At 49.8% G+C, this 26,891-nt stretch overlaps 1 protein-coding gene and 1 long non-coding RNA gene across 4 annotated transcripts in view; one reads left to right on the forward strand and one right to left on the reverse strand.

Moving 5' to 3' along the window:
* The window catches only part of CACNG2 (calcium voltage-gated channel auxiliary subunit gamma 2), a 102,030-nt gene extending 94,452 nt beyond the window's left edge, over nt 1-7,578 (forward strand). Inside the window, exons 3-4 of the mRNA XM_059681672.1 lie at nt 5,457-5,597; nt 6,963-7,578. Coding sequence (XP_059537655.1) covers nt 5,457-5,597; nt 6,963-7,498 — 677 coding nt within the window. The 3' untranslated portion in view covers nt 7,499-7,578. The remainder of the gene's footprint in view (nt 1-5,456; nt 5,598-6,962) is intronic.
* LOC132227033 (uncharacterized) overlaps nt 1-26,891 on the reverse strand; it is a 76,868-nt gene that overhangs the window by 40,073 nt on the left and 9,904 nt on the right. For 2 of the 3 annotated variants that reach the window (XR_009451104.1, XR_009451105.1), the window contains exon 3: nt 10,216-11,381. The exons of the other annotated variant lie outside the window; for it this stretch is intronic. This is a non-coding gene — a long non-coding RNA (uncharacterized LOC132227033). Of the gene's footprint in view, nt 1-10,215; nt 11,382-26,891 lie in introns of those variants that run through there. 3 annotated transcript variants of the gene reach the window in all.

Below are 26,891 nucleotides of genomic sequence, written 5' to 3' on the forward strand. Positions count from 1 at the left end.
GCCAAAGAGTCGCATGTGGCTCGCGAGCCGCGGCTTGCCGACCACGGGGTTAGAGGATAGAAGCACAGCGATACACCCTCCACGCTCCTGAAATGCTGGAGCCGCACACACAACCCCATCCTCCCATTTTACAGATGAGGAAATACCGAGGCCCAGAGGGGTTAAATGGCCTACCCAGCCCTGCACACTACCTGGGATGCCACCTGCCCCCCGGGACGTTAGGCAGGGCCGAGTGCTCCTGTCCACTGTCCGAGCCCTGCAGCCCCTTCTAGCAAAATTGTTCCTAGAGGTCACCATGGCCAGCGTGGCTACAACTGTGGTGACCGATCCTTGCAGTTAGGGAACCTGCTCAGCTGCAGCTGGTACTCACATCCATGCAACCAGAGCCTACGTTTCACAACACGGGGCCTGCCCTCCGCCCGCTGTGCACGCGTGGCAATTTCTATTCGGTCCTGACCCACTCATTCAGGTGCTGGCCGCAGCCACCATGCTGACTACACCAGCTAGTCATGAGTCACAACCTGCACTTGAACCAACACCAACCCAGGTAAGCGCAGGCCCCCGGGGAACAGCAACAATAAGCTGCTGCGGGGAGAACCAGCATTTCCCAGTGCTCAGTACCAGGCACTGCTCTAACTGCTTAAAGTGCGCATACCCATGACACCACCGCAGCCCTCTGAGCCGGCGTCTGACCCTCTCCCTGCGGCACTGGGGGCAACTGAGGCTCAGGGAGGGCAGGCAGCGCAGCGAGGGAGACGGTGCAGGCCGCTCTCTCCCGTCCTGCAGCGGGTCACCAACCCCAGAGACAACAGGAACTGGGAAGGCTCCCAGGACCTGCACAGATGGTGCTCCCGGAGGACGCTCACCGAGCTTCCAAGTTCTGTTCATGTGTCATTACACGCAGCAAACGCTCATAGGATGCCGGCTGAGTCGGGGCCGGGCCTAGCCCCTTATGCATTATCTTCATCCATCTGCACGACCACCCCAAGAGGAAAGTACTGCTGGTGTCCCGTCATACAGCTGAGAAAGAGGAGGCACGGAGGCCACAAAGACAGGGGAGGGATGGGACGGGACCCAAGCGGCCCACACCTGGAGCCCGTGCTCCCAACCGCCACTCTCGACTTCTCCCTCTTCTCCTCACCCACCACCTTCTTCGTCCTCTTCCTATTTCTCTTTCTCTCCTCTCCAATAACACCTTCTCTCTCTCCCTCCCACCTCCTCTGCTTCTCCCTTCCTTTCTCCCCTAATCTCCCTCACACACTCCCTCACATACACACACTCTCACATACGCTCTCACACTCACATGCACTCACACTCACATACACTCTCACATACTATCTCACACACTCACATACACACACACTCATACTCTCACACACACACTCACATACACACACTCATACACACACACACACGCTCACATACACATACTCATACTCTCTCACACCCACACACTCATACACACACACACTCACACATTCACACACACACTCACACACATGCACTCATACACGCATTTACTGCAGCCCCTCCCCTTCCACAGTCACCGGTGACCGCACCCAGCACAGTGTGGAAGGAGGAGAGAGGGAGAGATGCCCAAGAGCCTGGAAGCTCCTCCCAAGCCAGTGTGTCCCCATCCACCCATCGCCGAGTCTTAGTCCACCTCTTCAACACCCCTCAAACCCAGCTCTGCCCATACCCTCTGTGCCCACCCTGGCCAAGCACCATCACTTGTCTGGCCAGCCACAGTAGCCCTCACTGCAATAGCCCTCTCACTGCAATAGCCCTCTCACTGCAATAGCCCCCTCACTGCAATAGCCCCCTCACTGCACTAGCCCCCTCACTGCAATAGCCCTCTCACTGCAATAGCCCTCTCACTGCAATAGCCCTCTCACTGCAATAGCCCCCTCACTGCAATAGCCCCCTCACTGCAATAGCCCCCTCACTGCAATAGCCCCCTCACTGCAATAGCCCTCTCACTGCAATAGCCCTCTCACTGCAATAGCCCCCTCACTGGTTCCCTGTACTCACCTTGGCCCCTTCTTAATCCATGTGTTTTTTTAATCCTCACCTGAGGATATATATTTTTTAATATCTTGAGAATCCTTGTGTTTCTTAGGATGCAAATCAGAGTGTGACAGTCCTGCCCGCTTTAAGTCCTTTAGTGTTGCCCATTGTTCTGGATAAAGGTAAGCTCTGGATCAGGGGTCCTCACACTATGGCCCGCGGGCCACATGCAAATACAAATATTGGATTTGTTCCCGTTTTGTTTTTTTTACTTCAAAATAAGATATGTGCAGTGTGCATAGGAATTTGTTCATAGTTTTTTTTTTTTAAACTATAGTCTGGCCCTCCAACGGTCTGAGGGACAGTGAACTGGCCCCCTGTTTAAAAAGTTTGAGGACCCCTGCTCTGGAGCATGACCCACAGGACCCTGGTGACCCATGAACCCCTGTGTGGCCTGGCCCCAGTGGCTCCATCTCCCTCAGTGCTTCCCCCGGCCCCTCCACCAGCTCCTAGTGATCCAGCTCCTTTCAGTTCCCTGGACAAGCCCTCGCTCATGCTGCTTCCTCTCCCCGGAACACTCTCCACATCCCGCCTCTATTCTGCCAAATTAGCTTCCCCCTATCCATCAGAGGTCAGCTCTAACATCACTGCCTCTTCTGACCCCCACATGACTCAGAAGAGGCTCTGAGAGGCATGAAAGCAGGGGAGTGCAGTGGTAGGCACACAGAGCCTAGAGGCAGACTGCCTGGGTTCATACACCCAGGTCCCCCATGTCTCTGCTGGGTGGCCTTGGACAAATGGCTACACTCAATGAACATTAGCTTGTCCCATGCCTTCATGGTGCCATACGGCATCTTTATTTCATAACACTGTCCTAGTTGATAACTATTTATCTGTGTTATTATCTGACATATATCTTCTCCAGGAGATCTTATAAAGACATGGACCGGGCCTGTTTTGCATTCCTCTATCTTCATGCCTAGCTTGGAACCTGGCGCAGTGGCCAGCACTCAGCCTGTATTTATTCACTGGACTTCCAGTTGTCAAGAGCAATGCATCTCCCTGCTCGAGACCTTGCCGCCTTTATTAGGGTCTCAGCCAGGGGTGGCTGAACTGCAACTAGCAGGCCAAATCTGGCTCACCAACTGTTTTTATAAAGTTTTATTAGAACACAACCACACTCATTTGTTTACATATTGTCTATGGCTATTTTCATGCTACCATAGCAAAGTTGAGTAGTTGCAACAGAGACTGTATGACCAGCAAAGCCAGAAATACTTATTATCTGTTCCTTTATAGAAAAAGGTTGCCACCACCTGTTTTTGGAATGCGGAATCTCCTCAAAGCCAAGGCCCATGGTTTCATGGGGCTGGTATGAGGTTTAGATGGGTTAACCCATGGAAAGCACTTAGAAGAGGGAGGGCCTAGCACATAGGAAGAGGTCCCTAAATATTAGTAGCTATTGTGTAGTTCCATATACTCACAGGTCAATAAATACTTGTTCATGGAGCAAATCAGATATTTTCTGATAGATTTTAGCACAAAGACCACACCAGCTTCAGGGAAAGTCAAGACAATTCATGGCGAAGTTGTGTCTGGACTGAAGGGGAAGGGGCATCAGAAAACACAACTATTCTATCTTTTACTGTATTCCTTGTAGTGTCAGAAACAATGCAGATATTATCCAGTTTAATCCTTATGAACTGTTGTGTGCATACAAGTCGTATTATGAGGGTCTTGTTAACATGTACATTCTGATTCAGTAGGTAGGTCAGGCGGGGCCTGAGAACCTGCATTTCTAGCCAGCTCCCCATGAGGTCTGTGCTGCTGCTCAGACTACCCTTTGAGCGCAGGGCCTTACACATACCTGTGAGCTGGATATTATTATTGCTCTTCCCACTTTACGGGATGGGGAAGCTGAGACTCAGCGAGGTAAAGACATATCCAAGGTCACACAGACATCTGAACTTCAGTGAGACTAACTGCACAATCCCCATTCTGACTCACTAGCTGGATGGGCTTGGGCAACTTCCTTCACCTCTCTGAACCTCGGTTTTCTCATCTATCAACTGGAGCTAAAAAACACACATGAAGGGCTATTGTATCATGTATGTTAGGTACCCGCTCAAGACCCAACAAACATTCCCTCTCTCCTGGGTCTTCAAGAAGCTCTCACCAGCCCTGTGTGCTTATGAAGATGAGAATGCAGATAGCTTTGACTGTGCGCATCTGAGTATGCATGTGTGTGTGTGCAGATGTGTGGGCTGAGGCTCAGGTTGGGAATACAGCACCTTATCTTATAAACAACTTGCAGGGAGAGAACACCCAGGTTTGGTGAGCAGGTACTTCCATCCCTGCCTGGGGGCAGAGGGGAAAGAGTGCTGAGAATGCAGAGTAACCCAGCTGCCCCCCACCCCTTACCCTCTTCCTCTCACCCAGCTAGGGTTCACCCCACGCATGCCCACCTGGATACTACCATTCATGAAATGTTTACTGTACGCCCTCAAAGACTTATCTAGGTGCATTGTCAGAATCAACTCATTTAATCCTCACAACAACCTTAGGAGGCAGGCACCATTGCTGTCCCCATTTTACAGATGAGGAAACTGAGGCACAGAGAGGTGAGATAATTCACCCAAACTTACACAGCTAATAAATGCTAAAGCCAGATTCAAATCCAGGTCATGTGATTTCCTGGCCACTATAATGTACTGCCTCTCAATGTACCCCAAATACCCCAAAAAAGAGCAAAAGAAGGACCTAAAAACTTTGTCTAAGGTTTTCAGTGAAGGTTTCACAGACAAGGGAATTTTAAGTTAGGTTTTGATGGATGAATAGAAGTTTACTGAGTTAAAAAGAGCAGGAAGCCCTAACTGGTTTGGCTCAGTGGATAGAGTGTCGGCCTGCAGACTGAAGGGTCCCAGGTTCGATTCTGGTCAGGGGCATGTACCTTGATTGCGGGCACATCCCCAGTAGGGGGTGTGCAGGAGGCAGCTGATCGATGCTTCTCTCTCATCGATGTTTCTAACTCACTATCCCTCTCCCTTCCTCTCTGTAAAAAATCAATAAAATATATATTTTTTTTAAAAGGGCAGGAAAAATACTCTAATAGAAAAGCTTAGTATGTCAAAGTCAGAGGCATACAATGACATAATATGGGAACTTTGCTGTTGCTGGACAAGAGGGAACACAGGCAGAGGCCAAGTCACACGGGGCCCTACGGGCCTCAAGGGGCACTGGAGTTGGGGCCTGTAGGCAGAGATGAGCCCCTGCAGGGCTATGAGCTGGGCAGTGCCTCGCTCCCTCTCCCTCCTCCCTGGTATTGCTAAGCAACCTCGGCTTGGGTCCTGTGTCCATAACCCCATTCCTGTGTGCCGCCGTCTCCTCCCTCCGCCATGCTCAGCCTCACAGCCATGTTCTTTCCCTCCCTGACCCTCCATGTTCTGCAGGGGCTGTGAGGGCCTCAAGCATCTTCCCGATCCTGAGTGTGATTCTACTTTTCATGGGTGGACTCTGCATCGCAGCCAGCGAGTTCTACAAGACTCGACACAACATCATCCTGAGTGCTGGCATCTTCTTCGTGTCTGCAGGTAATGACCACTGAGCTAGCAGGCAGAGCCCAGGCCCGCCAGTGGGCAGAAGGCTGAGGTTTGGGTGCTCACTGGCTGGGAGGACCTGACCAGAGAGGAGAAGGGGGAGGAGAGGAATCTCTGGGCTTTGCAACAGGTCGTATTGAGGGAAGGCAGGTTGTGCTGGGGCTCCTGCCTGACACCCCTCCTCGCACTGATTCCAGGAATATCCCAGACCCTGTCCCTTAGCCCAGTGGCCCACCTTCCTCCCACCTCTTAGAAAACGGCCCAAATCCCAAACAGCAGAGGAGGGACCTAAACACTTTGCTGAAGGATGTCAGTGAAGGTTTCACAGACAAGGGAATTTTAAGTTAGGCCCTCCCAGGGTACTGGGCCTACCCTCCGTTGCCCTCTCCCCTCCCTACGCTACCTCATGGAAGCAGGCAGGCAACCAAAACCACATTTCTCAGCCCGGTTACATGACAAGTCACATTTGCTTCCAATTCCAGAAAAAAGGACATGGCTGTAGCATGAGCCACTTAATAAGAATGACTAGCGACTTACCAAGTCTCAGACTCTCACAGCTTTCATATGTATCAATTCACTTAATCCTCTCCATGGCCCTACAAGGCAAGTCCTATCATTATCCCCATTCCACAGGCCTGGAAACTCAGGCCAAGGTTACCTGGCCAAAGGCTTTGAATCCAGGTAGTCTGGCTCCAGGCACCAGTCCTAACTCCCTGCCACACCAGCTTCAAATCCCAGGGCAGCCTTGAGCAAGTTACCTAAATTCTCTGTGATCCAGTTCCTCCTTTGCAAACCCCTGGAAAAGCACTTAGCAGTGAAGGCAGGTGGTAAATGCTCAATAAACAATGTCTGTTATTATTATTGTTACTCAATAATACTCGAATGCCTCTCCTCCCCCTCCTCCATACCTGCTTCCATTAGCTCTTTCCTTTGTAGCTCCCTCCAAATGAAATGATAAAGGCGATGCTTTCCAACACCCCTGTATGCTCGCCTCTCCATGCACTGTGAAAGCGAAGGCCCATCCAACTGTCCTTGCCCCCTCCCCTTTTTAATGTTTTTATTTATTTTAGAGAGAGAGGAATGGAGAGGGAGGGAGAGAAGAGAGAAAAAATATCCATTGCCTGACTCCTGCACACCCCCTACGGGGGATCCAGCCCTTAACCCAGGCATGTGCCCTGACAGGGAATCCAACCAGCAACCTTTGTACACAGCAAGGTGCTCAACCAACTGAGCCACACCAGCCAGGGCAACTGTCCATGTCCTTTAATCCTGCTCAAGTGCCTGGCATTCTGCTTGGAAATTAACATCCTTCTCTCTGATTCTGCCCCGCCCCCTCCGTGTCCACCCTGTGCCCCACAGGTCTGAGTAACATCATTGGCATCATAGTGTACATATCTGCCAATGCCGGAGACCCCTCCAAGAGCGACTCCAAAAAGAATAGTTACTCGTATGGCTGGTCCTTCTACTTCGGGGCCCTGTCCTTCATCATTGCCGAGATGGTCGGTGTGCTGGCCGTGCACATGTTTATCGACCGGCACAAACAGCTGCGGGCCACGGCCCGCGCCACGGACTACCTCCAGGCCTCCGCCATCACCCGCATCCCCAGCTACCGCTACCGCTATCAGCGCCGCAGCCGCTCCAGCTCCCGCTCCACCGAGCCCTCACACTCCAGGGACGCCTCCCCCGTGGGCCTCAAGGGCTTCAACACCTTGCCGTCCACGGAGATCTCTATGTACACCCTCAGCAGGGACCCCCTGAAGGCCACCACCACGCCCACCGCCACCTACAACTCCGACAGGGATAACAGCTTCCTCCAAGTTCACAACTGTATCCAGAAGGAAAACAAAGACTCTCTCCACTCGAACACAGCCAACCGCCGGACCACCCCCGTATGAAGCCACGGGGCCCTCGCTAGCGCCTGCCCTGCCGGGTCCCAGGCAGAGCCCGAGAGTGGGGGCACGGCCCGGCCGTGGAGTGGGCCTGGGGGTAGGGGAGGGTGGGGGAAACCAAACCATCCACTGGGGGGGAAACCTTCCCAAAGCAAAAAAAAAAAAAAAAAAAAAACACAAAAAAAGAGAAAAACATAAGTAAATTTTAAAAAAAAGAACAAAATATAAGAGGAACAAAGAAGCCAAACAACAGAAAATGTGAAAAACACATTAATGAGGGAAGAAAACACAAACTTTAAAAACAGCGAGAGGATAAAAATTAAAAATAGAAAATAAATCTAAAAGAAAATGCATGATTTCCCATGTACCATTATTTTAACATTTAATAAAAACCAATTTAAATGAAAAAAATAAAAGGGAACTAAGATAACATTAAAGCAAAAAACTGAGAAGGAACAGAAAGGAAGGGAGATGTTCTTTGCATTTAATCAGGGCTTTCCGTTACTTGCTTGTTTGTTTTTTTAAGCTCTGGGAGAGTTACTTTTCTGTTCCCTTTAACCCCAAGAGGGCTCTGCCTCCCTGGGTGAGTGGGGGTGGAGACTCAGAGGCCCCGGGGCCAGGTGAGCCTCTTGGTCACTGCCAGGTCCCTGGAGCCTCTGGATGGGTGCCCCAGGAATGCTGGGCAAGCTCCTGGCTTGCGAGTCCACTCCACCCAGCATCAATGGGGCAGTTATAGGCCTCCAGGTGACCCAAGAGTCCTTGGTCCCTCCTGTCCGAAAGGTGCCTGGAGGGGGGCGCACTTGGGGCTTGCCCAGCCCCCAGGTTCCCAGTCCTTAATGGTCCTTAACCCACTGTGATGACTTCCTAGGCCTTGAGGGAAAGGAAGGAGAGGGATGGCTGCCTTTGGCTTGCTGAGATGCCCAGAAACCCCGGAATCCTCAGGGTGAGCCTCTTGGGGTCAAAACCCCGAGATCCTGTCCTTGGGGGCAGGAAATCCCACCCCCACCCCCGGGGATATAAAGCAGCTCTCCCTCCTCACCCCTCACCTCAGGGCCATCCAATGGCCCTGGGGCGATGGTGGACCCCCAGTCTCATAGGCCCGCAGTCCCCTGGGAAGGGGGCTCACTGACCCTTTGGGGGTCCTTGGACTCACTGAAGCCCCCTTGGGGTACAGTGGGTCCAACAATGAAATTGCAAAAAGGTTTCTTTTTACAAAAGAAAAAGGAAAAACAAGTGGTGATTTTTTTTTTAATAAAAAAAACCACAGACTATAAATAAATGTAAATATATAATACGTGGATTTACTCGAAAGAAAATCAGATAGTATTTTTCTTTTAATTCTTTTCCAGCTTTAAACTGTGAAAACAAAAAAAATGGGGTGGGTGGGGGACTTAAAATTTAGCAGGGAACTTGTAAAGAGAAAAACAAAACAAATATACAAATCCATTTTTTAAAAAATACTATTGTGAGAGATTAGAGCTGGGCTTAAAGCAGGAGGGAGAGACAAAAGGCCCTAGGGAGCTGCAGGGAGTTCCTGTCACGAAAGATCTCTTCCTTAGACCAGGAAGGCGCTGCTACTGTCGGAGAGAGAGAGCCACGAGGGAGAATCCTCTCTTCACGAAGGAGATCGCACACACACACACACACACACACACTCACACACACACTCACACACACACACACATACACACAACACACACACACACACACACACACACACACTCACACACAGTCCTTGAAGCCCAGGGCTAGAATCACTCACGGGGACACACGTGCCATCTAACCCTTCCATCCCATACACAGGCAGAGGGAGGGTCCAGAGAAGATGACTCATGCCCTCCAAAGCCATGGACAGCAGCTCCACACTGGCATGTACGCTCACAGTGCCCTCCCACCACACACATGCACATCACTTGCCTGCATGGAAAGGGCACCAGTCTAGAATCCAGCTTTGAATTCTGAAAACCCTTGCTGTGTGGCCTCTCAGGGCCTCAGTTTCCCCTGTGTGATAAGCATGTGGATTGACCCAGATGAGCTCCGAAGGCTCATTCTTATTCTTGGCGCTGATGACTTTTAAAAAGATGTGCCACCTGCCCAGAGGAAGATGCCAGAGACAACCAAAATAGCTGCCATCCAGCCCCAAAACATTGAGAACATTTCTGAATTATCGGTCAGCTGTTCAGACACACACACACACACACACACACACACACACACACACACACACACCATATGCCTCCTCACTGTGCTCCCAACCCCCTGCCCCCACATCCAACGTCAAAGCAAAAATTACACACACGTGAGCAAACGTAACCTGCCATTCAGACAGAGAGGGAAAAGGCACCAGAGGTCCCCAAAGCCACTCTTCATTCTGTGTCCCCTTTAATGCCATAACCCAGTCACAGAAAGGGGAGGGGCCTTCCTTGTGAGAAGACATCAGCCACCATGCTTCCCCCACTGTCTTTAGGGGTCAGAGAAAAAGAGGATCCTCCAAGGCTTGCTGGGAGGGGCGGAGGCCAGGAGATGCAGAGGAGAGCTTTATAAAGTTTGGCCCCAGGGTGAGGACCAACCTCAACAGTTAAACTTACACCACAGACTAAAGTCTGCAGCATCCCGGGGTGCTCCCCTTTCTTCCCAGACGGACAGGGGCCAGTCCAGAGAAACCCAACAGCTTTGTAAAGCTTGGATTTCAGCCCAGCCTGCTGGAGGTGGGGGGCCCGGCTGTGCCCATCTGCATGTCTCGGTTTGCCTCTTTCTTGACACTGCCCTGGCCTGAAGTTTCTTAAGGTGAGGGGAGTGGCTAGCAAGGCTTTTGGGGTTTCCACACTCCCAGCTCCCCTTCCCATCTTTTGTCTGGGAAAGGAAAGCTCTGTTCTTAGGTCAGCAGCATCTGGAACCCTAAATTCAGCCTGAACCACAAGGCAGATCTGCCGGCCCAACCCAGCAGTTCCCATGAGGCCCCCAGGCCCCAGGGCAGAGCAATGGGGGCCAGTACCAGGTGTGGCGACCACCCAGTGTTTCCAGTCTGGGCAGAAATCACGACCACTCCCTCCCCACTCCAGCCTGGCCCTCCACCCCACCAGATTCCACACCGGAAAGGCTCGAGGACTGGAGAGAAGAGTGGGGCCCACCAACGACAACAAACGAGCCGGCGCTGTCCGGAACGGACAGCTGGCCCCAATCTGTTGTGGCCGAGTGTCCGGGACGGAAATCAGTGCTTCTCTCCGGGCCGGGAGGCCGGGGTCCTGGGTCCTCTGGAAGAAGGCCATTGGGTGTAGGTGAACCCAGCTGGGCTGAGAAAGGGCTGGGGGCCCAGAGGGAAGAAGCCAGGACTGCGATGGCAAGGGCACTGCTTGCCAGGGTGGATGATTGCTCATGTCCAGCTCAAACCAGTTCAAGAAACCAACCTCCATTTTATTTTCTTGGTGGGTCCTTTTTTTTTCCAGACTGTTAACAGAAAAAAATTTTAAAAAGCAGAAAACTAAAAAAAGAAAAAAATCCTGGTACATGAAATAAAGATTTTTTTTATAGCTTGGTCCTCACTTCAGTGGATTTCTTTCATTGCTTTCTCAACTCCTAGCATTCCATTTCAAACAATCGCAAAGACAGAGCTTCTCAGAGACGGGAGGCTGAGAAGCCATGCAGTAGTGTCCCCACGGGAGTGTCAGGGGATGCGTCCTTTCGTAAATATCCCTTGCCGATACTTGCACTCCTCCATGACGGGGGGCTCACCCCAGCCCCGGCTGGACAGCACTCACTGGTGAAAGTCTCCTCTGCACAATGAATTGCAATCCACTCTTCCTTGGAATCCAGCAATGCTGAGTTCCTTCCCTTTGCAGCACAACAGTTCCTCAGAAGATTGTGAGCGTGATGTCCTTGAGTTCTCTGCCTAAAATAAACCAGTGACAGTCCAGGGTTTCAATTTTTCCCATGAAAGGGTGCAGCCTGGAGTGGACACAGTACTCAGAGGGACACAAAACACAGTCCCCTCCAAGACGAATGGGAGGATTTTTGGAAGGGGCCCTGGGACTCTCCTGACGTGAAGAGATGGGAAAGGCAAGATGGGATGTGTTCTATTTGGCTCAGGCTGCTATCACAAAACACCACCGGCTGCATGGCTCAAACATCAGACATTTATTTCTGCAGTTCTGAAGGCTGGGAAGTCAGTCTAACACCAAGGTGCCAAAGGATAGGCTTCTGGTGAGAACTCTCTTCCTGGCTTGCAGATGGCGCCTTGTCTCAGAGAGAGAGAGGAGTTCTGGGCTTCCCCTCTCTTCTTATAAGAACACCAATCCCCTCACGGAGTCCCACCCTCGTGACCTCATTTAACTACATCTCCCAAAGGCCCCACCTCTAAATACTACCACATTGGGAGTTAGGGCTCCAACATATGTATTCTGGGGGGAACACAGAAATTCAGGCCATAACAGGATGCTAACAGGAGAATTTGACCCTTGACAGTGAAGAAAGGCCCCACTGAAGGCAGCCAAACAGCTATCCCCCCACTGTCCAGCCCTATTTGAAGGATGGCTGTACATGCCTCCCAAAGGCATTAAACACATTTAATTTAGTTCATTTTAACTTTAAAAAACTGTCATAGACTTAAGATGGGAGGAAGGTATTTAAAAATCAAATCAAGACTTTAAAAGCAAACAGAAAAGTACTTGTCTGTTGGAAAATTGTACCTCTTTGCCCACCTTCCCATCACCACCCTTACTGAATTTATTATCCTTGACTCAGAGATGAGGTATAAACTCACAACCAATCCATGAGAAATAGGAAAAAGAAAAGCTGACCAAAGCCAGTTTAAAATGAAAACATGATAAATTGCTCTGAAAAGAGAGAAAGAAAAAAAAAGCTTCATTCTGTCCTACTGACATCTCTCATCATAGATTTTTTTTAAAAGCATGGAGGTCTCATTCACTACAGAAGCTGGGACTCACTGGCCTGGGTATTTTAATATTTTCATTTGAAGAGGCTGAAGGTGATCCACGTCACCTTCAAAACAGCCACAGTAACGCACAGCGAGGGGGGTGGGGAAAGTCCCAGAGGTCATGGCCCAGGTCCTGACACGGACCAGGGCTGCAGCACGCGTCTCTAGGAGGGAAGACACTGCCTCCATGTGGGGGAGGAAGCCTGTCACTGTGCAGCTCTCCCAGGGTCTCCAGAGAAGGGCGATGGCAAGCTCTGAGCCACACAGGCCCAGGGGAGCCCAGCCCTGCAGAATGGGACCCAGGAAAACTTCACTCTAGAATTGGCCAACGCTCAGAACTCCCTGCTCAATTCAGCCCAAGTTCCCAGGGGCCCACAAGCATCTCCCCCCCCCCCCCCCCCCCCGCCGGCTCACTCCTAACATTTATAATCCCAGGGCAAGAATACAAATGGAGGCCCACATACCAGAAGTCTAAATATTTAACCGCTAAAAATCAAACTTTAAAATGATGTCCTATCCTTCCATCCTGACGGTTTGAATTTGGAAAGCTCGACCTCCTCTAATTTCCATACCCAAAAGTGACAGCATAAGGCAAGCCAGTCCTGGGCCCTTGACTCTGGCACCCAGCACACAGCCCAGCCTCCGTTCCCTCCCCACCTCCAGCTCCACTCAACATGTCCAGGCCTCTCCCACACAGGGGGTGCCCATCCCAGCCTGCACATCCATGTTCCAGCTACTGCCACCCAAAACAGCCGCTCCCTGGCTATCCCTCAGACCAGTGCAACCTCAAGATAGATGGTAGCCAGCCCTAGAATCTGCCTCAAGTCCCTTTGGGAAGGAATTCAAAATACAGTTCTAGGAGAGGGGTGTAGGCTCAGGGTGAGCATATTCTGTTGGCATATAGACTCCCCACCCCCCCGCCCCCATGGGAAGGGGCATGGTCAGAGAAAGGCCAGAGCAAGGGCCCTAAAGCCCAGTGCCCAAGGCAGGGCCCCTCCTGCAATGCATGTCCACCGCACCGCCTCTCTCTGGCTTTTGATTGTATATTTCAACACTCAGGACACAGCATAAGGGCTCTGACTCCCAGAGGGTCAGGGAAGAAGCTCAGAAAACCTATTCCTTCTTGGGAAAAAAGGCAGAGTGGAGTCCAGAGAGGACAAGCTATGTGTCCAGACTGGCACTGTGAAGGTTCCAGGCCCCGGCCTCCTGACCTGCACTGTCCCCGGCCACCCTTCTGGTGGAGGTTTGGGCATTCCTTCGCCATCCTCCATCACGTTCCAGGCTTAGAGTTTCTCCCTCGTAGTACTGCTAACCTCGCCAAACTCCAAGAGCTCCCAGAGTGTCTGCAGGGAGTGAGGGAAGGCGGCTGTCTCGGTGAGTGTCTAGACCTGCCTAACAAGGAGCATCAGTTTGGACTGGCTTCCAAGCCAATGGCAGAAGCTGGCGGGTAGCCAGACACCGCCTGCTCCCCTGGTGCCCAGGCACCGGAAAGAAATGTTGCTGGGCCAGCGTGCAGACTTCTCCCAGGCCTGAGGCGCTCTGCCCCGCCTGCCCTCCCAACTATAGGCTGTCCAGACAAAAACCCAGTGGGGTGCTGGGACCGCCTCCTACAGGCATCTCTTCTCAATTCTGTGTTCAGTTAGGCCATTTTGAAATTGGCGATGGTGGGAGTGTTTACACCACAGAAATGGGCAAATGCTACAAATCAGGGATTTATTTTTTTTTTTTTATGAAGAGCTGACTGTCAAACATTTACCAGCACACCACTGCATAAATCTGCAGGTGTGGCTCACTTATGCACACCTTTGAGACACATCCAGAGCCCCATGGTGTGGTGCATGTGTGCATGTCCATGTACATATTCTTACATGCACACGTACCTCTGGAATTAGATCAACTCACCCAAACTATTCATTCAGTCTGTCAGGACTTGCTGACCACATCCCCTCTACCAGGCCTTGATCTTGGTCCCAAGTGTCCAGACATGACAAGGACATGAACTTTCTTTCAGGAAGCTCTCAGTAGAGACAGGGCCATGGACAGGAACCCGAAGGTTGCTGAGAAAGATGATACAGCCACACAAAGGTGTGGAGAGGAGGGTACACTCACATGGGGCAGGCACACAGAGGAGATGGGGCTTCAGCGAGGATGTGCACGCCCACCGCACACATTTCTGTACATAATCAATCTACACGCGCTCGTAGACCTATCCGTGCGCTTGCATACACAGGTAAGCATGGAGGTGTGTACCAGTATACTGTCACAGGTGCTTGCATCTAGGTGGACACATGGACCACGTGTACATGCGTGTGCATTATGGTTGTGCCAAAACATCGGCCAGCACAAAGGAACGCAACACTAGGGGAGATGCCCATTTTTATTACCAGGCACAACTAGCCTGAAGCAGTAAGAGCAGAGTCAGTCAGTCTGTCTGTCTGTCTGTCTGTCTCTCTCTCTCTCTCTCTCTCTCTCTCTCTCTTTCTCTTTCTCTGCTAGTACCTCTCCCAATCTCTTTTTCAGTCTCCTCTACCCTCTCTTGCTCTGGTTTTTGTTTTCTCTCCCTCGTCCCCCTCCCACCCAGTTACCAGCCTCAGTCTCACCTCACCCACACTGCTATTATGCAAAGGATTCCAGAGGGAATGAGAAGTAAGGGGTGAGACCAACCCAGGCACCTCTCTCAGCCTCTAGCTCTCAAAGCAGAGAAGTGAAGAGAGCCTGGATGGGCTCTCTGAGGCAGCCCTCTGCGATGAGATGAACAAGAGCAAGAACCCCTGGCATGAGGGGGAGGAGGAGAGTATCCCTTCCCATCCATCAAGCCAGGGAGTCCGGGATGAGCTGTCATGCCCCCTAAGCAGTTCAAAATCTCACAGGATAGGAAACTCGGACACGGATGTCAGGCAGGATGTAGTCAGCTGTCAGAAGGTGACTCTAGGCGGGAAGAGGGCAGCCAGGGGAGAGAAAGGGTAGCCTTGAGCTAAACCACTATTTCTCTCTCAAAACCTTCAGTGGCTCCCCTGTGCCCTCAAAGTAAAGTCTTCAATACTCTCCCTCATCTGGACTCTGGCTGTCTGTCTTACCACACAGCAAACTATCAGACCATATATTATCACAGACGTGTTAAGCAGATAAGGAAACTGAGGCTCAGAGAAGCAGAAAGGGGCTAAAAGGATGGGCTCTGGAGTCACACTGCCAGGGTTCAATCCTGGCTCTTGCCATTTAGGAGTAGCACAACCTTGGGTAAGTTATCTATGCCTCAGTTTCCTAATCTGTAAAAGGAGAAGAAGAAGAATAGCACTGTTGTTATCCGGAGTACATGAATTAAAAGCATTAGAGCAAGCATGTCAAACCCAAAGGCTAACACAGGCTAAATAAACAAGGTTTATGTTTATGTGGGCCACAAAAAAACAAAAGCTTCAATTTTCATAGAAAAGTAGGTTTATTTTGATAGAGACATGCTGAATACAAAGGGCTGAAATAAATGAGTAATCATTAAAATAATACATTTTAATAAAAATTAGTATTTTTTTCTTGAACATTAACTTACCAGACACTGAATAACTGCACAACTTTATAACCGTAGTGCAAATAAACCTATTTTTCTTGTTCTCTGAAAGCAAAATACTTCCTGTTGTGCACACCAAACAAGTCAGTACAAGACTAATGACGTGGCAATCGGCCGCTAAAATATTCACTGCTAGTATTAGTGGAGAGACATATGGTACACCCGCGCATAAGGCACGTGAGGAAAATGAATGCAACACGATTATAGTAATCAGTCGTTAGCGAACGCTGTAGTTCGTTATTAATAATTATGTATAACAGGATATTGTAAAAATTAAGTTACAAAAATTTTAAAAACTTTTCTTGCATACAGTTATATTGTCTGGGCCACAAAAATATTTGTTGTGGGCCGCGAGTTTGACATGCTTGCATTAGAGTATAATGCTTCTGTCCTGGGACATAATAACAGTTTTACAGCACTTCCTATATAAGTGAACACTCAAGACTGTGCCATGCACCAAGACATACTCAGAATGTGGCAGAGTGGTGCCCTGATCCTCATGCGTACCCTCCACTCTGTCCTGCCTTCGTCATCCACATACACAAACACACGCAAGGTCACCAGTGCCTTAATGGAGGCTGCCCAGGGCACAGAGGGGCAAGGAGGAGGGAGAGTGAGTTCTCCTTGGCAGAGCTAGGGGGCCGGGGGTGCACAGGCGGTGCCAGGAGAGGCTTCATAGTTCTGGGCTGTAAAAGCCCTTGAGGGCTGAGGCTTAGGCTGTACCCACCTCCCTCCTGCTGCTGCTGAAATCTGGTTCTCATGAGCACTCGAGACCACTCTGATGCCTTTCATTCATTCATTCATTCATCCATCCATCCATTCATTCAGCTCCTATTACATGCTGCCCTATGCTCAATGCTGGGGGTAGCAGCAATCAAGACAGATCGGAGCTCCAGCTTCCTATAAATCATATTCCAGAGGGGAAGAAGGAAAATTAGCAAGTTAAGAATCAAATAATAATGTGATCACAAATTGTTATGAGTGCTATGAAGTAAATTCATTTTAAAAAGTAAAAAGTAAATTGATTTAGAAAAGGAACAAGGCTTGACCTCTCCTTTGGGTATCAAAAATGTAGCCGCTTCAAACAATAAGCATTTATTATCTGCTCGGCTGGGCAGTTTTGCTCTGCACGGTGAGGACTGAGGCTACAGTCACTCGGGGGCTTGACTGGGCTGGAGCAACCACACTGGCTCACTCGGGGGCTGCAGTCAGCACTCACTGTCCGCTGGGAGCTCAGCTGGGGCTGTTGACCCAACCCCCATCCTGTGGCCTCTGTGTGTCTTGGGCTTCTACAGCATGGCACCTGGCTTCCAAGCAGCAGAAACTGAAAGCTGCCAGTCATAGGAAGGCCTAACCTCGGAAGTGTCAGCAAGTCACCTCCGCCATATTCTGTTGGTCAAATCAAGTCCCAAGGCCAGTTCCAGGGGGAGGAAGAACCAAGTCCACCTCCTGATGGGAGTAGCAGCATAGGTGTGAGAAGCAAGGAAATGCTAGGGGGACATCCTTGAAGGCTGGCTACCACAACCCCTTAGGCAGAGCAGCCCGGAGGCCTCTCTGAGATGCTGATTTTCAGCTAAAATGTGAAGGGTCAGGAGGGTGGGCCAGACAAAAACAGGGATGGAAGGGAAGGCCAGGTTCCAGGCAGAGGGAACAGCATGTGCAAAGCCTCTTTTCCTGCGGCAGGAAAGAAATTGACCTGTGAGTAGATCTAAAGATGACCCAAATGGTTATCACTGGTGAGCAAGGGACAAGTGACAGAGGATGAGGTGGAAGGTGGGCAGAGGTTGGTCCCTGTGGGCAGGCCTTTGGATTGTATTCTAAGTACAAGGAGAGGGCCCCCTCACCCAGACATGACAGGGAAAATCACCCTGGGCTCTCCATGCAAAACTCACTAAGCTTGACACTGTGGGGGGACAGAGATAAGTTAGCCAGGTCTCTTCCCTGAAGCTCATAGTTTTATTTGAATTATTTACTTGTGATTTGTGATCTGCCCTTTTCCATTCAATTAACCTCTATTTAAGCAGCTCCTTCTATGAGTGGAACAGCTTACAAGACACATAAATAAAAAAGAATGTTAAAGGTAGGAAACCAAGGCCATGGAAAGGAGGAAGCACTATGACAAAAAATACAAGCTTCCTGGCAAGCAAGGCAAAAAGGAAAACATCATAAATTCTGCAGCTCTCGCTGTCAATGTTGACATGTTAGGTGCTGTAGAGAACATTTTTTTCTTGCGCAATTGCTCTCTGGAGAAGAGAGGAAACATGTATGAAACAATAATCAACAACCCGCCGAAACTGGTTTGGCTCAGTGGATAGAGCGTCAGCCTGCGGACTGAGAGGTCCCGGGTTCGATTCCGGTCAAGGGCATGTGCCTGGGTTGCGGGCGCATCCCCGGTGGGGGATGTGCAAGAGGCAGCTGATCGATGTTTCTCTCTCATCGATGTTTCTAACTCTCTCTATCTCTCTCCCTTCCTCTCTGTGAAAAATCAATAAAATATATTAAAAAAAAATAATCAACAACCCAAAGCTAAAAGTAGAGAAGGGCAAAAGAGTGCCTCAGACAGAAACTGGGCTGGAAGTCTTAGAACCTTACATCTCAGAGGACTCAGCCCTGGAAGGGCAGCAGAAGCGGGCAGGTGGGAGAGCATGGGTAGAGAGTTAGAAAGGCCTGTATCTGCAGCCCAGCTTCACCTGTCACCAGCTGTGTGACATGAGTAAGAGACAGCCTCCCTGAGACTGAATGTCCTCATCTGAGAAATGGGTTCAATGATCCCTACATAGGATGAGTGGCTGGAATGCTCTGAGGAGACACTGAATGTGAAAGCTCCTAGCACAGCGCCTAGATGTGGCTGGTACTCGATGAAGAAGAAGAATCATAACTAGAACCTATTGAGCTTCCCCTTGTGCCAGGCATTAATTGAAGCACTTTATATTTTAATGCTAACAGCAACATTATGCGCTAGATCCTATTATTATCCCCAGTTTACAAATGAGGAAATGAGGCCCAGAGAGATTAAGATATGTGTTCAAGGTCACACAGCAAGAATGTGGTGGAGCTGGGACAGTAAGCCAGGCAGTCTTCTGACTCCAGAGCTCACATCTTCACCCCCACACTAACCACTTCTCCAGCAGTGTTCTCCTTGTCCCTTTCTCTTTACCTTCATCCCCCACTACACACCCACTCAGTCTGCTACGCGCTCAGAGCTGAATGGGAGCTCCTCCCTCCATGGAGCCAAAATCCCCATCCCATTGGCTCACCTCACTCTCACCTTCTTCCCACACCTTGCCGCTCTCTTGTCTTAGCTCTGTTTTGCAGCGTTTGTGAGAGCCACACTAACTTTTCTTCTATGAGACAGCCCTTTAGAGTCAATTGCTTCTGCTAAAGGGCCTGGCAAAGGGTTAACAGAAGTGAGACGCAAAGCTGGCCATAAAGGATGAGGAGGAGTCTTCCCACGGGCTCCTTGACAGCAGAGACATGACTCACTTATCACTTGCTTGGCACACGGCAAGGCCTAATAATCTTATGAATTGAGTAAAGGTGAACTGAATTGAATTGAACTGAGTTGAGATAAATTGAATTGGACTGAACGGAATCACAAGGTTGACTTGGATGGTGGGTGAAAGGATGGATAGATGATTGGATGGATGGATAGAAGGACAGTTGGTTGAATAAATGGAAAAATGAATGGATTTTTAGATGTTAAGAGGATGGATGGATGGATGGAAGTAGATTTGGTGACCTAGTTAGTAGGGAAACATGGCAACTGAAAGCACAAAAGTAGGAATGACCGAGGTGTGTTAAGGAAACACTGAATATATCAGTGTGACTGGGGCAGAGGGCTCACACCAGAGAGAAACAGAAAGAGGCACCCACATTCCCCCTCTACTAGGGATAGATGGAGGTGCTGGGGACAAGTTGTGTGCTGGGGAGGGAGGAGTTAAGTGCAGGACGGCTCCCCGGCCAGCTGCGACCAGGGTGACACTGACAGATTACAGCGTGTCCTCCGCACTAATAACACTGCGGCGTCCTCCTCCTGCCGCTCCCCAGCCAGCGCCAGCGCCAGTGGATCAATACCAAGAGATGCACACTGAAAGTCCTCAGCCAATTCCCTCCGAGGCTGGACTCACTAGAGCAAGAACCGCAGGGTAGAAGGGACCTTAGCCATCAGCTCATTCCCTGCACTGGGAGCTCCTTGGGCCAAAGCTGGTGTCCTATTCCCCTTGGCATCCCCTGTCCCATCATAGGGCCAGGCAAGGACAACTTCTCCCAAAGTTTGCTGAGGGAATGAACCAACCTCCTGGCCAACGCAGGAATCCTCACAAGAACATCTCGATGGCATATGATCCCCCAGCCTCCACTTGCATACCTCCATGGACAGAAGGCTCTCCACCTCCAAGCAAACAAAGCCTTCCTTGATCTGACAATTAAAATTGGCTTCCCATCATGCCAAGTGAAATAAGTCAGAGAAAGAAAAATACCGTATGGTTTCACTTATATGTGAAATCTAGAAAAACAAAACAAAAACACACTCACAGAAATAGAGCTCAAACTGATGGTTGCCAGATTGGGGAGGGGGGGTGATGAATAAAAAGGGTGAAGGGGAATATAGTCAACAAAATTTCAACAAGTTTACATGGTGGCATAACTAGACTTAGTGTGATCACATTGTAAGATATATAAATGTCAGATCACTATATCGTCCACCGGAGACTAATATAATATTGTATACCAACTATACTTAAATTTAAAAAAATAATAATCATCTTCCCAATTTTGATTTAACTTCCCCTTCTCTTTATTTGTCCATGAGCTTCAATTTTTCCAATTTCTTCCTCTTTCCTACCCACCTCTCTTCCCCTCTCCCAAACCAACCAGTAATCCAGTCCACACCTCCTGGGGTGCTAAAGTCACATGACTAAGGAGGGAGAGGAAGGGAATCTGCATCCATTGAAAACCTGCTCTAGGTGAGATATGTCAGTGACCTACACGTATCGTCTCATAATATCCTCACGAATGTCCTGCAAGGTAAGTGGTATTATCCCCATCTCATAGATGAGGACCGTGAGGCTCAGAGAGGTTACGTAAACGGCTCAGAGTCACCCAGATAGTGGCGGAACCAGGGCTGGAACCCAGGCCTGTGGGCTTCAACTGTGCAGCGGTAGCCAGGCACACAGCAGGCATACTTTCCACGTCTTGTTCTTGGCCTCAGGCGAGATGATCATTCAAAAGCAAAAAAAAAAAAAGAAAGTTCTGGCCTCCACCGTACTAGTTCTATGACCTTGGACCACTTACTGAAGCACTCCACGCCTTCATTTACTCAGGAATAAAATGGGGGTAACAGCACCTGCCTTATGAGGTAGGTGAGAAGCCAGTGCTCAGGAAGCACTTAGCACCACGCATGGTAAACAGGGCTCAGTAGATGTGAGTGATGGTTTTCCCTTTGTCTATTTCACCATCAAACTCTGAGCTTCTGGCAGCAAGAACCACAGCATTCGACTCTGAATCCCAGAGCTCAGAAGTCTTGAGATGCTCCCTGCTATCTATGGGACATCACTCACACGCGGGACAGCGCTCAAGGCCCCTCTCCGGCTGCCTCGCTGTCTTTCTGGCTGCACCTCTCACCCATCCGCAAGCGCACAAGGCCCTTTGGCAGCTCTTGTTCTGTGCACACACACTGCCCCTGACTCTCCTTCTTCCACCTTCACACTTTCTTTGCCTGGTAACCTGCAAACTTGTCTCATCCTTGGAGAGCTGAAAAGGTTCCCTCCTCTGTGTAGCCCGCCCCCCCCCACCCCCTGGTGGGCTCAGTTGCCCCTGGGATCTCAGTACAGGCTTCTGAGCAAGGCCTGTATTGTTCACTATTCACCAGTCCCCCCCACTGCTCTGAACGCTCCAGGAGGACAGGAATGTGTTTTCATCTCTGTACCCCTAGCCTTTAGCATGTAGCAGGTACTTGGGAAACGCTTGTTAAATGAATAAATGAATGAATGAACAATGAATTATTCCTGACCACTCAGTCACCTGGCAGCTTTCAGAAGTCAGATTATGGTGAGTCACTCCTGCCCTGCCCAGCCTTGTGGGGAAAACAGTGACCTCTCCTTGCAATCCATTCCACCAGCTCCAACGCGAGGCTGCGTCTCAGCCTGAGCGCACCCAGAGCCCTCCCGGCTGGCCTGGGAGCTGCAGCTGCGCACTGTTCAGCTCTGCAGCTGTGGGAGGCTGAGCGGCCCGCAGGGAGCCCCCCCTGCCTCTCTTCTCCCTGCCGCAGAGGTCTGCTGAAGCCCTCAACCACGCACTGTGCTAGGAGTGCAAACAGGAAGGCGAATAAGACAATCCCTGCCTTATATACAAAGAATGGCATGGAGGAGACATATGTCTGGTCTACCCCATACGACCCACCGTCTGTGATTCAGAGTGCCTGCCAATGTGCCACTCTCCTCTGTGGCTTCACACAGTCCCATCACTTCTCTGTGCCTCAGTTTCCTCCTCAAACAGGGGTTCACAGATCCACCCCACCTACTGCATCAGGATTGTCTGGCAAATGGAACCAGATAATCTATGTAAATTGCTCAGCTATGAAAATCTGTACCAAGGTTACTGATGTTGTCTTTGGTATTTATGTATCTTAATATAACAATAATGAATAACTGCAGTCCTCTCCTCTGCAGCCACAGCAACTTGCACACAGTAGGTGTTTAATTGCTGTCTGATGCAATGAAATGCAGTCCCAGTGACGGTCATGACTTTTCAAGCCTTGGGGAACAGCGCCATCCCGTGGCCAGAATTCAAAACACATGGACCTTCTAGTAAACAGGCACCAGGCCTGGTGGGGGCTGCTGAGAACCCCATAGAGGTCTTTTTAGAACAAATGAAGAACAGTTCGTCTGACGCCACAAAACAAGGAGAAATTTCTTCACCCCCAGAGATGGTACAGACTCAGAGTATAAATAGGTTCAATAAGGAATTAAAGCAGCACACTGGATTATTTCTCCATAACGGGGTCTATGGGAGAACTGGAGTCTCCAAGAAGTGGTCCACCCTTGTGCTCAAGTGGTCTGGCCTGACCCTGTGGATGTGGACACAGCCGCTCATCCTTCATCTAGAAGACTTGAACTTTACCCTGCTACTCACAAGCTGTGTGACCTTGAGCAAACCACTGCCCTCTCTGGGCTCCAGTTTTCTCATCTGTGCAATGAGGTTATCATCCCTGCATTGGCCACCTCAGAGAATAGTTGTGAAGGTCAAATGGGATAAGAAAAGCACAACTAGTTTATAAATGGTAAAATGCTATACAAACATGATAAATGGTTATTAGTATAGTATTTCCAAAAATAGTAATAATTGGCATTTATTGAGCTTCTCACTATGCTAGACCCTTTACCATATCTTACTTGAGTTCCTCAAAATGATATAAATACTTTCAGGAAGCCCATTTTGCAAATGAGGACACTGAGGTTTAGAGAAGTGTGAAATTTTCCCCAAAGACACACTCAACCTATCCAGAGGAAAGCCAAGATTTGAACTCGGGACAGAGGGACCTCAAGTCAACAATGTTATATCATCTAAATAGTTCCACCGAAAAGGGACTTAAAGGTAGCCCTGATACACAGCAGTAAGTGTCTTGAAGGAAATAAAAGAAATATTGACATTTCTCTTCTTTTTCTCAGGAAATTCTGCTTCCTTCCCATCTCTATCGCAGCAACTCCCTTGACCTTGGGTCCTCCAGGAAGAGGGGAGCTCTTGGGCCCTGCACCCAGGGTCCTACATACAGCCAAGGTCAGAGAATTCCAAAACAATCCCTTCCTGGGTCCAGACCTGGAAAGGGGCATGCATGTGCCCATAGGAGCTGGCAAAAACAGATGGGGGGACAGATCCCAAATCCAGGTCCCTGTGGAACAGATGGTACCAAAATCTGTTGGGAGAAGGTGACTATTTTTCAGTAATCGTAATGACCCTCACATGTCTGAAGTCTTCTGGGGCTTATGAGTGTCCCCTATCCATTTTCTCATTATTTGACCCTCAGAACATGCCTTTGAGATCAGAATCCATAGCCCTTGGTTACAGATAAGGAAGCTGAGGTTCAAAAAGATTAAATAACTTGTCCAAGGTCATGTGCCAGTAAATGGCAGAGACGGGACTCAAGTTCAAGATTCCAGAGCACAAATTCTCTGACTCCCGAGGACCATGCCTATTTCTGGTGCCGGTCCTGGTTCTGGCCCTGCTTGTGCCATCAGCTGGCTGGGTGAACTCAGACAAGCCACTGAGCCTTGGTTGCTTTATGTCCAGAGATCCCTGCCAGCTCTGACTGTCCTTTATTCACGTCCTTGAGCCATAACGACGAGGGTGTTCAGCAGCATCCGAAGGCTGTACAGAAGCAGCTGTGACTGCCTCCCTTGGGAAGCTTTTCCGACTGCCCAAGGCTGAGTTATCATCGGCGCTGTGCTCCCCCAGCACTCACAGCGCTGCATCGTCATTCATCTGCCAGTTCCCCAGGGGCCAGGCAGGAAGGTCAGATGTGATGCAGTTGGGAGGAGTGGGGCCTATGGCAAGTAGAGGGCCCCTGGCCCGGGGGGCAGTTTCTATTCAGCTCCAGCTTCTTATCATCGTGCAACGAAGCCAGCCCAGTGTTGCCAGATCTTAAGAGAAGTCAAAAGATCTGGATATTTATGTGAAATCTGCTTTTTAAATGTAGACAATACGTAGTTCATTAATTACTTCATAGGTATTGCAGCCCCTGGGTCAGCCACACCTGTTTTCCCACTAGACTTCGGGCCACTTGAGAACATTGCTGGTTCTCTCTGAACCCTTCGTGCCAGCTCAGAGCCTGCATCCCCATAAGTGACAGGTGATTGCTTTTTTAAAAAATATATTTTTAATTGATTTCAGAGAGGAAGGGAGAGGGAGAGAGAGATGCAAATCAATGATGAGAGGGAATCATTGATCGGCTGCCTCCTGCATGCCCCACACTGAGGATCAAGCCTGCAACCCAGGCATATACCCTGACCAGAAATCGAACTGTGACCTCCTGGTTCATAGCTCAATGCTCAACCACTGAGCCACACCGGCTAGGCAGGTGATTGCTTTTGAAATGTTGCAGATCTTGTCTCATAGCCCCCACAGGCCTCTGGAGACCCTGCTCATCAGACTGGCATGGATTAAGGGTTTACTGCTTTAAGCACTTTACATAGTACCTGACTGAAATCTCATGACATACATACTCTGATCCCATCCATTTTGCAGGCAAGGAAGCCAAGACTCAGAGAGTTGCACGACTGACCCAAGTGGTACCTAGGATTCCAATTCAGGCAGTCCCTCTCCACAGGTCTCATACTGCCCCATGAGACCCCCTTAAATATCACCGGCAGTCACTCAGCCCCAACAAGGATCCCCAGGCAGCCGCATGCATGGTTACCAGTCCTAAGGACAGTGGGAGCCAGGGCATGTGGCACAAACAGAGAAAAGAACATCTGTGCTGCAGAAAGTGGACCTGGCGTTCAGGGAGGGCACCTTCCAGCCTGTGACTGCACTGCCAGATCAAGCCAAAATCAGTGTTTACCTCTGTCCCCAGGACACCAAAACCCAGCTTCCATCCGAAGAAAATGGATAGAGAGGCAGAAAAAGCCAAGGAGAGGCCCGGGTATTGCTCATCCCATCAAAAAGCCAAGCATTCTCTAAACTAGCTAAATGGTTCCAAAGGAAATGGGAGTCTATTTTGTGTCCTGTCACCAGGGCTGCAAGTCCTGATATATCTCAGGCCACAGAGAGAAGTGGATGGCTCAGCACTTGGAGAGATGCCCGCACGAGGCAGGAAGTGGGCTGGATGATTCAACAGGTACCTCTCTATTCTGAGAACTGATCCTGTGATGGGTGAGTGTACATCCAGCTGAGATGAAAAATAAATTTGAATGCCGGCCATTGGAATATACAGCAAGCCTCCCTTTCTTCCAGGGCGCTTGAAGCATCCTCTGGGGCTTTAATCCTTAAAAGTTTTCTATTTTTAAGAATTTACTGGGGCGATGAGGCTCTTGGGAAGCTGGGGTGGGCTGGTGACTCAAAGGCTTCCCTTCCTACCCACACACCTCCAACAAGATGCTAAAGTGCTGAGGTTCCATGCAGCCTGCCTGGGGCACCACATCCCCCACCCTCAGTCTCTCTCATCTGTAAAACGGGGCAGTGATCTCCACATTGCTGAGAAGGGAAGGTCTGGGGCTCAGTGTGTGTTACCACTTTGGATTCCAGGAGGTTTATGGTAGCCCTACCGCATTGTATGCAATATGTCCAGCGAACTCTGGGACAGTACTCCATAAACCCGTTAATGTTTCCACAGCAAATGTACAAATAGTCACACCAAGTGGGGTAAAATAAAGACTATAAAGAACCTCACTTTCAAGTCACATCAAGTGGTTTTCAGAGCGTTTGGGGAATCTTAGAATTTGTATAAGTGCCAGCTTTGGCTCCAGGCACACCTGGGTTTCCATCCCAATTGCACCTTTACCAGCTGGCTGGCCTTGAACAAGACATACCTCCTCACTGTGCCTCAGTTTTCTCATCTATAAAATGGGACTATAATCCCTTTGGTGGTTTTTAGGAAGCTCATGTGGAGATGCAGGTTGCTGCACTGGAAGGGGTGCTGGCCACAAGGACTGGTGCCCAGGAGAAGACTTTAGTGAACCCATCACAGTTTGAGGTATGTCTACACACAAGGCAGAGGCAGATTCCCTTTAAACAACCTTGTAAGGCTGATGCACAGACAGAAGATCCATTTACTAAGGGAGAGCCCAAGAAATCCAACTGGCAGCAGGACGGGGCATTTCTGTCCGCCTGACCAGCACAGAATTCCCTGCAGTAAAAGCTCCATGATGATTCATGTCTCACAGGGCTCACTAGTTGGAGGAAGGCAGAAC

Source organism: Myotis daubentonii, chromosome 2 (assembly GCF_963259705.1).
Source record: "Myotis daubentonii chromosome 2, mMyoDau2.1, whole genome shotgun sequence".
NCBI classification, from domain to species: domain Eukaryota; kingdom Metazoa; phylum Chordata; class Mammalia; order Chiroptera; family Vespertilionidae; genus Myotis; species Myotis daubentonii.